General features: G+C 36.9%; 1 protein-coding gene across 1 annotated transcript; it reads right to left on the reverse strand.

The window, feature by feature from the left end:
- Positions 1 to 698: 698 nt before the first annotated feature.
- Positions 699 to 5826, reverse strand: LOC149416151 (chymotrypsin-1-like). Its single transcript, XM_089641888.1, has 4 exons — positions 5690 to 5826; positions 4166 to 4415; positions 2301 to 2444; positions 699 to 854 (listed from the first exon to the last, which is right to left on the reverse strand). Exons 1-4 carry the CDS (start codon positions 5782 to 5784, stop codon positions 699 to 701), a joined length of 645 nt encoding a protein of 214 aa, XP_089498014.1. The 5' UTR covers positions 5785 to 5826.
- Between the last annotated feature and the right edge of the window lie 5053 nt (positions 5827 to 10879).

Here is a 10879-nt window from a genome sequence, read left to right on the forward strand (position 1 = left end):
CAGTCACTTTCTTTGTCAGAGAAATTCTTTGTCAAAAAAAAACACATCCAAATTCTTTGCTAGTTCGTTAAACAGCACCACTCCCCTCGTCATGCTATGCTTTGCCAGGACGTCGGTTTTGCCTTTTGGTACTCTGAATAGTCATAGTATCGACTTCAGCTGTAGTGGTCTGGTACATATAAATCATAGCATTCCAAGAGGAATGGCCTATCGATATAATCGTTCCAAATTTTGAAAGACATAATAGCCAGACTTGCTTTCCGCCTAGTTTCCAGACTCACAGATTTAGTTTCCTCAAGTAAGTCGATATGATGCATGAACCTAGGATAGGTTCCATGCGTCCGCATATAGACATACCTGAGGAATTTCTTCTGGATTTGCTCTATCATATCAATGTACTACTGGTGTACTTATTATTATCCTGTTTACCACTGTACGCTAATAATTCGATTATAAGTGTATTGTAAAAGCCATTTCATGGCGTTTGAATAAATAAATAAAATAGGAATTGATAGGAATCTACTAAATTGACGATTAAACAAACTGGTTGCTATGGTTAAAGAGGAATCTAATATTATTCTTATAATGATAAACTAAATTTGAAGAGACATCTATTGGCAATATATATGTACCCTATAAATAAAATATCTTCATTTAAATGTCTGCATCCCAAGTGAAACCGTCAGCTGTGATAAATATTAGAAAAATTGTGAAGACTGAATGTTGTTCTTAATCCAGGATAAGTAGGAGCTGACCCTGACGTAAACATCAGGATAACCCTTGGCGCAAGGTTCTCCTCTGGAGACGATACCGACCAACACATTTCCATCGGCGAGTGGGCCACCGGAATCTCCCTAGATTATGAAAATATTTTCTTTTTTAAAAACAGTGTATCATACAGAGGATTTTCACATACAGCGTATTACAAGTGTACAACATAAGATGCTCGAATAAAAATTGGGATAATTCGTCTATTTAATCAATTAAACCATTGAAGTTTAACTATTTGATGATGAAACTGATTGACGAATACATGGAGCAGGTGAATGGGTTTGTTTGTTTGAGAAGTTTGTTGAACAATTTGAAGAGATGGGATTGGCCTTGGAATTGAGTAATCTGAAAATATGCCTGATGACGCGGCGCTGATTTCTGACAGCATGGAATATCTTCAGTCTCTCGTGTCTAGAATGAACCAAGTATGTATGAAGAGTGATTTAAAACTAGTGTTATTAAGTTTTCAGTCATGGTGCTTGATAGAGAGAGTAAGAAAACAATGTGCAAAATAGTTGTGAATTAGGAATAATTGGAGAACGTGGATGGATTTAGGAAGTATGTTTAGTAGAGATGGACACGCTGATTAGGATATTAAATGAAGACTTAATGCAGAAAACTCTATTAATGAAGGAATGAACGCGTTTGGCGCTAGCAAAAAAATGTCTAAAGAAGCGAAGCAGATTCACAATAGATCCACAGAGTATGATTGAGAAAGGGATGGTTTTATCATTTGGACATGAGCGAATGAACTATGAAAGTAGTATAAGGAGAAAATTTGACGTATATAGTAGTATAAAGAGAATTCAACGAACAACAAAGTGAATTGAAAATTGACAGTCGTAAACAGATGTATATAGAAAAATGTATCAAATCTATGGAGTTAAATACACGGGTTACCATATAAAAAAATAAAATTGGTACATTTTTATGTTGGTATTGATATCGGTTGTTTTATATTATCTACGACGGTCGAAAATACGCATTTAACGAAACAGTAGATAATTTATCCTGCGTGATCCTCGCATGCGAGCAATTGTCTACTAAAATGAAAATTGGGTCCCTGGTACCTATTAACATTTTGACGACATACCGATTTCTTCATCTGACACTCCTCAACAATCCTCGTTTATCCATATGCCCTGATGATGATCACTGTAGACTAGATCAAAATAGCGAATAGTCAGGGATGCCATAATTCCCTTGGGTATGGTTAGCTAATTATGAGATGTGGTAATGACTGGTAAAAATGTAAAAACAAATCTACATATGATGAAGGTATCTTGCCAGTTAGTTATTTTTTGTTTGGCCTGAAAATTTTGTTATTAGTTATCAGACGCAATGTGGTATTTTCACATACTATGAATATCGTTGACAACGACATCATGATAAATAAAATTGCAAGTCAGTTTTGCAAAAATACCCCTCATAAATGGGATGTTATATACTTGAACATGTATTAGTCATCCGTCCTATTGCCTCTAGACCTTACAGACAACATTTAAAGAATGTATACATGTATGGCTTACATTGCAAGCTCCCTCGCCAACCTTGGTGAGTGTGCACACGTTAGTCTCGTCTACGATGACAGTAGTGGACTTGTTTTTACAGTCTTCATCAGAGGTGGTGAGAAGGGTGATCTTCTGGAGTTTTTTGGGGGATGGTCCTGTTTTCTGAAAATACAAAAAAAGCATTTAAGCCACCACACCAAAAATAAAATAAATCATTTGTTAAGTTCTTCAGGTCTGCTCAATAGAAACACTCGTTAAATTCACTGAATTTTATTTACAACGGAGCAATCAGATGATGATTATAAATATCTACACTAAAAAGGGTCCGATCCCCCTGTTGGTCTGCAGGAACCTGCTAGCTCTGTGAGTTGTGATGGAAGAAAGCGGATTATTGTAAACACATCTACCTATTTAAAAAAAAACCTAATAAAGGGTTTTCCAATTAGAGGTGTTATTTTGATATTCAATCGTAAAAGATCAATGGTTTCGTTGCTTGTGTGGCACGTAGCGCCGTCTTGTTGAAAGTAAACTTGTGTAAGTAAACACTGTGAGTTTCCAACAGATCCTTGCGTTTTATAAAATATGTATACTAATTAAGTGAGGTTCATAATCTTGCAGTTTAATAGCTTTAGAATTACACCAATTGAAATTACACCGGTGCAGAAGTTAATTTTAACGTTATCTTGATCTGAGGTTTTCGATCATCCCGCGAATAGCAGTTAAGTTGGATGGACTGATTTCGATATAAGGCCTGTAATATAATAATAACAGAACTTGAATAGGACTTTTACAGAACACGAAAATGAACGTTTAAATTCGATGAATTGTCAAATTCTCCGAAATAACACGTCCTTACAGTCTGTACCTTAGTCATTGAAAACATCTGTTCTTTAAGATTTATTTCTTTTTTTTAAGGCGATGTCATACGTAGTAATGCAAAATCATGTGTTTTTGGTTTGAAAATTTGGTCGCCTAGAAATGTTTCAGATGCTTTAAATAAATACCGCGAGTATAATACATCTTGGCCTTTGAAATAATCGAGTATTTTTTACATAAGTCTTTTTATAAGCCCAGAAAAAAATAATTCATAAGGCCTATGAAAATGCTTTAAAGTTCAAAATTTCCTACGTACGAACCTTTTTTAGGTTGTTATTTTATTGTATAATGTGGCAAATTAAATTATTTATAAAATGATCGGAAAACATTTTAATATTTATGCCTGAACATCCCCAAAATAAAATAAAAGGCACTTTTTAGCCATGTTTTTTTCTCGCCTAAATCAAAACTGCTGGATGGTGTTAAGCGGGAATTTAAGTCTTATCGCCATCTACGTAAGGCGTGTTATTGATGGCGGCTCGATTCAAAATATTACACGACGTAGTGCATCGCCTTAATCTTTAAATACAATCCTGGATCATCAAATTTCTTTAATAATAATAATAAAGCTGCCATTTATATTAGGCTTTATTAAATATGGAAGATTTGGACATATAGAGCAAACGAACGAAGAAAGGAGTGTATAGAGAATATATGACACGAATTTGAAAGGTAGAAGAAGTTGGGGAAGCCCGGCGAAGACAAGGCACGATCAAGTGAATCAGATACTCGAGTGGGGCCATGTCAAGAGTCAGAATAATAGAAGAGTATGTATGTGAATGAAATAAGTAATATGCGATCCGTCTTCTCTGCCCGCCCCTGCGGAGAAACGGCAGATTGGTTAGGAAGTTAACGGATTGGATTGTAAACGTTGAAATCCTTTTATAGAAACGCTTGCATTTTTTTAAATATCCGTCTTTTTTTCCCGAGACCCTTCAAATGCAAATCCATGTAGGTAGGTACCATATGAAATATAATGAGTTCAAAAAAGCTCCAACAATACTCACTTCCAATCGTCCCCATCCACTTAGCGTGACCTTGACTCCGGCTCCAGTAGAACTGGTAGGCAGAGAGATGAAGCCGACGCTATTGCTGGTGGTGATAGGCTCACTGGTTGTAAGGATGGCGATATCATTGTTTCCGTGATAACCTTGATTGTGGTCGGGGTGGATGGTGATTTTTGATATCTGGTATTTGGTACCTCCGGAGTTGAGGTATATGCTTCCAACGGCGATCATCAATTCATCAGCTTGGATACTATTGGAAAAGAAAAAAAATCTATCTTACAATTTGGGAGGCGGCTACGGGCACCGCCGCCAAGGGCACCATTCTGCCACAGGTCACCCCAAGTAATTCGCTATGTTTGGTTACTGGGGAGGAGGCGGGTTCATGGGGTAAGTATTGTCTTGGCGGCAATCCCGAGGGAGATCTATATACCTGTACAATAGGCTTTCTCGACCCGTGGCCCTGCCCAGCAGTGGGAGCTCCTGGACATTTCCATGAAATGAATCTCTACATGGCATACCTAAAAAGATGTCATAGACTCCTAAGGAAATTATTTTCCTCATTGCTTCCTATGTGAAGATACTGTATAAAATCTCCAAAAAGCTACTTCGGTGTTTCTGAGATTGTAACAATTTCAAATTTGGTGACTTACACATTTTATTGATTGACCCTTAATTTTAAACATATCATTATACTAGTTATACTAGCTAGTAGGAGATAGAGAAAAAACAACGCGTGTTTGCTTCTACGTTCAACAGATGTTGATTGTTTTGGAAAAAAAAACAGTTTTTAAGTGACACAAGTCACTGAGACATGGCCTCTATATAATATGGGTAGGTATTTAAAAGAACACACGTTTTTTTTTATTTTTTTTTTTTTTTAATAAAAAATAATTACATTACACAATATAGTACAGTTATCAATTACATAATATACTAAAATATAAGTATTTGATGTACCCACATAAATAAGCAGAGCTTGTGTGTATGGGGGGTGTTGTTATATTGGTTTATATTTGATATGATTCAGTTCAACTGTTCGGAATACTTTTTAAGGTGGCTTTTGAGTTCGTTTATATTTGCATTCATGTTTCTAATTTTTTCTGGTAATGAGTTAAAAAAATTAACTCCGAGATATTCATGGTTGAACTGTCCTATTGTTTTTTTACATTTAGGAGTAGGAAGTATTGACGTTTGTCTAAGATTTCTGTTATTTTTAAAGGGTGCAATTTTATTTTTAATATAGTTTTTATAAATTTGTAATGTTGCATGGTAGAAGTATAATGCACTTAATTTTCTGACCTTAAATTGTTTGAATAAAAGTTCATTTGAATGCAACGTTGTGCCAAAATTTCAAAGCGATCGGTGAAAAACTTAAGGAGATTTAATATCATCTTGCAACTATTTTTTCCCCATATTTTTGGCAACTACATTTTTTTTAATATGATCATATGAGATATAAAATATATATAAATATAAGAACGAAAAATATGACATGTCCATATATATATAAGAAGGTTTGCTTACCCGTCAACGCAATGTGCAGCTGTGAGGATGGTGTGTGCGTTTACAATGGAGCCTCCGCATCTATGTGAGTTATCAACTGTCCTCAAGGACGCCATGTAGGGAAATTCATCGACTTTAGCATCTGTTCCTCCGACCACACGCCATTGGATTTCATTGTCAGCAGTGGGAGCAGCTACAAATACACATACATTGTAGTTTTACGTATATTTTTTAACATTAGCCCCATTTTTAGTTTTTTGAAGTCGCATCAATCTTACAACTGCTCCCAGCCGTCTGGAGTCATTGAGACTATGGCATCCCCAATTGTGGTGTTTAATGAGGCTGAAGGGAAGAAGATGCGGAAGAAGAAGGTGGGAAAGTACCTGGCTATTCAGATCTGCTCACCAAACACGGGCAAAGTTATTTCAAGCATCGAGGCACTTTTAATAAAACGTTTTGAAAAATCAAAACAAAACGACTAAAATGACAGATTAGTTTGTTAAAATTTTGAAATAACTTACCGAAAACTGCAACCACGACGGCCGTCGAGAAAAGAAAGAGTACCTTGAACATTTCTCGACGGTTGATGAGAAACTAATGATTTTGCAACTAACCACGTTAGCTTTTTATTCAATTTCCTTATCAATTCACGCGCAATCAGGCGCACTTAAATTCAAATAAAATGTGGCACATTAGAATAATGTCTATTTAATATTTTAATATTTTTTACATTTTTAAATTGTTTTTTTTTTAATCTGTAAGTTTTACAACTGCTCCCAACCGTCTCGAGTCAGTCTTTGGCGACCCCATTGGGGTATGTTGTGAGGCTGATGGTAGTAAGGAGAAGAAGGAAATGGGGAAAAGGAAAGTGGACAAGTACTTGGCTATTCAGATCTGGCCACCAAACACGACCGAACCCATTTCAAGCAACGTTTCAGTTGTGAATGGTGGTCTTACACCAGAGAGTATATTCCACTCTGGAAAGTGCCGCAAATAAACTATATATTTTTTTAAATGAGTAAATTATGAAATAACAGAATTTAATCAAATTAAATTTACGTGTGCACGCCGGGAATTGAACCCGCGACGTCTGGCTTCCTAGTCCAGAACCTTACCCCTCGACCACGGAGGCCGTCAAATGTATCTTTGCTCAGAAATGATTATTTGTTCCATCCATCCCACAAGACCTAGGATCACTCCGATGTTTCCTTTGAAAGACCCTCAACAATCAATATTTGTAAGTGCACGAGAAAATACAGGAAACAGAAAAAATTAATAGCAAAAAAAAAAAAATATTGGAAAAACTTTCAATAACTTTGATTGTTAAACACATCAATGTAATATATTATTAAAGAAGAAGATAATACTAATAAATCTAAACGAAACAAACAGTACAAGACACAGAAAAACAAAAAAGTTATTAGTTGAAAGATAATATTGTTAATTATGAATTAGAAATATGAGAACGACAAAAATGACGAATATTGATTATGTCCCAATGGTCGAGTGCTTAAAGGCGTTATCCCGATGAGAGATCCTGGGTTTGATTCCCATTTGAAACCGTTAACTTTTTTTATATTTCTTTGTCTTGTTCTGTTCAGGTTAAAATGCTAATGTCCACAAAGGAAGCATGTTTCGCCCTCTGAAGGCATTATCAAACTGTTTGATAATGCCTTCAGAGGGCGAAACAGCTGTCACGCGTAATAATAATTACACAGCAGAACTTGTTTAAAAATAAACTGTTTTTATAAACCCAATAACAATATTATTGAACATATAAAAAATAAAAAAAATAAAATGGAGTTCTACAAATTAAACTTAATAACAATAAATATATACAAAATAATATTGTTCGAATTTGCTCCGAGTTTCAAACCAATTATATTTTAGCTTATTTAGAATACAGATGGCGCTAGTTGACACCTTCTTTAAAGGCAGCCAAATTTTATTATTTAAGTCTCATTTTTGATTATGGAGCTTCACTTCACTTCGATAGTTTCTAGCTAAAGGAACCCAAAGTTACAATATATTTCGCTCTCCGTTGGTAGAGTGATCTCTACAGAGTGTCGGTAGCAATATAGCTTTGAGAAAAAGCAACAATAAATTCGGTGTAATTTCAACTTCCACAAAGTGTTTTATTTATAGAAGAATCTCCCTCTTGTTCTTAAACCTGATTTAAACATTTGATCCGTCGAGCCGAATGGCAAAATACAATCGGAGTGCGCGATTTTTAAAGAAAAATCATTCGACGGAATCGCGTCGAAGCCATATCAAGAACCAGCATCCAGGAACAAGAGGACCAGAGGATTCATCAAGAAAACAAGTAAACCACGGGCAAGTTGACCATCCCTTTACACCTTATTATCCTTTTAGAAAGAACGAATTCAATCAAATCATATTGTGGTATTTTATTGTTCTGAAAAAACGGGCTAATTGTTGCAAATGATATTCGGAGTTAAGTCAAAAAATTAATTATTAAAAAGGTTTTGTTGTGAAGAACTATATGATTATAGTACCGCAATAAACATTTATGTTGATTATATTCAAAAAATTGTTACATTGTTTTGAATAGAAGTCGATAAAATATGCAGTAGGTACGAAGTATTGCTGCATAGACAAATTTAAATCCAAAACTTACGTAAATACCAACACCGTCGGTAAAGTAGGAAACCATAGATCGCAAAAACAACAAACTAAATGACAGTTGACATTTAGTCCAGTCAAGTTAAACATGAAAAGGGGGTTGTGCTTGCAAAAGGTCCAGTCATTCTGAATTTTTTATATGTTGTTAGGACCTAAACCAGTATTAAAAAAAAAATTTTGCAACTTCGAAAGTGCTGTGCGAGCGGCGGTGGACCTAAAAAACCAGGAAATTTTCGGATTTTTTTCAGTTTTTGCTCAATATCTCAGTAAAGGAAGGGTCTGACCGGTGAAGTCGGTATAAACACTTTTGAAGTAGACTGAATTTTCTATAATTTGAAACCAAAACAAGCTATATAAAGCCATTGGTTTTCAAGATACAGTTCTTCAAAAATAGGCAATTTTTTCCAAAAAGTGAAATTTTTTCGAAACCGTCACTTATTTTGTAAAATAACTTCTAAAATACACATCCCACGTCAAATATTGTGGTAAATAAAGTTGTTGTAAATTTAATTAGCTTTCAATTGAAACTAGATTAATATCTGCAGATTTAACGGTTCTCTCAAAAATGGCAGATAACCAAAAACAGTCATAAGTGGATTTTGGGTGAAATGCAAATAAACTGTTCTCACGTCTTTTTATGGTTTTATTTATCAAACAATTAACAGATTTTTGATGAAAAAAAGAAAAGATATTACATCTATCGGGAATTACGTCATCTTCAAACATTGTTTTATATACCTACATACCAAAATGCTTGTACAAACATCATGGTACCTACTATAAGGACAAATTACATGTACACAAAAAATAAAACTAATATAAATCATGTAGGTATTGTGTCTTGGTTGCCAAATCATGTCTTTCTTCATCGTCCGAGCATTTCAGCTCCACATCCGGGACGTTAATGCAAAATTTTCCACCGCATGACTGACAGAGGACTGAGCAGTGGAGCCCAGCCTTTCTACACGAGCAGCTCCCAGAGCATCCTTTATTGCATTTACACGAAATTTTTCGCAAAAGGGCAGGAGGTGCGGGATCCATCGTGGTGGGGATGGGGGTGAGTCCTTGAGAAGACAGCTTCCACCCCCATTCAGTGGGATTCAAGTTGACTCCCCGCCACTTCTGCACTTGGAGGTAGCACCTTGCTGCATGGTGGCCTGCAGCATCTTCCGTCGGTAGCAAACGGGCGAGGTTTATGTTTGTTGAAGTGCCAAACGTCTTATACCTCAAAAAATCCAAAGTATCCCTCGCGATGTCACCCCCATATAGAGCCACGAAGCACTTGATGCCTGCTTCACTCACGGCTTGTGGGGTAGAGTCTGGCCGAAGGAAGACCTCCACTTGCTCAGCAAGTGGTTCACTCTTGCTCAGAAGTGTGCTGATTTTGGTCTTTCCTTGGCCAAACGGTGCTGAGGTGGTATCGCACCCGGCAAACGCGTGGGTAAATAGTACCGTTCCTGGTAATTGTCGGGAGTCCTGGTTGTTGTAGGAGGTCGTAGAGTAGTAACAGCAACCAGCTTCACCCTTCGTGCTCTTCTGAAGATAGACGTTTGTCTCTTCAGCGCCTAAACCATTGAGAAGAACGAGCAGGTCGACATCTTCTTCCACTATGACGACCCGATCGGGATCTGCTATTTTTGATAACGCCATCATGACGATCTCTCGATCAGCATATTCTTCGGCAACAGCCATTTCTACTCCCTCCTTCTGAAAGGCGTCACAGAGAAGAGTTATAAGGCGTCTCTTATTGTTTTCATTGCCCAAAACATGCTCTTGAGCAATTTGAATTACTGTGGATTCATCGAAAGTCAATTCGTAGCTGGAATGAGCTGCGTAGCGCCGGAGTCGTTCGGCTGTTTTGGTGTTTTTTTTGGTAGCATCTTTGGGGTAGCCGTCAAAAACGATGGAGACGTTCTTCCCAAAGTGGTTTCGGACGTAGGTGGTATAACGCGCCAAAAGTGCTCGAACCGTGCTTTTCCGCTGCCACACGACCTTGTGCAAGAAGTAGCCAACATCCAAAGTGACGTGAGTGCTGGTATCTATCGGCGTGTGGCTGAAAAGAGGAGTGAAGGCAGAGTACAGAGTAGATTTTGTGCCCTTGCGCATCCCTTGTTCATTGAACAGAGACATCGGGAACGGGGCCAACTCATATTTGAAGTCATCCTGTAAATCCTGTTCAGATTTCTTTGCAATACACACTCGCTGAAAAATTGTGAGCGGATCCACAGCCACTCTTTTGTTTTTGTCCGGCAGTTTAACGGTTGAGGTGATCGATGCCAGCGTGGTAACTTTATTTTTCCGTTATATTACTACCTTGTCGTACATTTTCCCCACAATTTTCATTACTCCTTCCGATCCAACTCTCTGGGATGTGTGGCAATTAATTTCAGGACCTGCCAGTAAACCACTACTGATAGAAATTAAACTGTCAGTTTTGGGAAATGGAGGGTGGAGAGCAAACCAGTTTTTTAGTTTTTCCACATCACTATTATCTCGGATGATTCGAGAAGGTCTCATGTCTACATGCTGCTCTCCAGTATGACATGATTAGCTGCAAAAACTTTCCAG

The sequence above is a fragment of the Hesperophylax consimilis genome, chromosome 17 (genome assembly GCF_061612785.1).
Source record: "Hesperophylax consimilis isolate HC1 chromosome 17, BYU_Hcon_1.0, whole genome shotgun sequence".
Classification (NCBI taxonomy): domain Eukaryota; kingdom Metazoa; phylum Arthropoda; class Insecta; order Trichoptera; family Limnephilidae; genus Hesperophylax; species Hesperophylax consimilis.

Bases quoted from the DNA above. Each gene is read 5' to 3' on its own strand.
- LOC149416151 (XM_089641888.1), bottom strand. From the start codon at position 5,784: ATGGCGTCCTTGAGGACAGTTGATAACTCACATAGATGCGGAGGCTCC. The intron at 2,445-4,165 runs GTGAGTATTGTT...TTGTATTTTCAG, and splicing joins GTGGATGGGGACGATTGGAA to AAAACAGGACCATCCCCCAA. The intron at 855-2,300 runs GTAAGCCATACA...TTCATAATCTAG, and splicing joins TTGGCGAGGGAGCTTGCAAT to GGAGATTCCGGTGGCCCACT.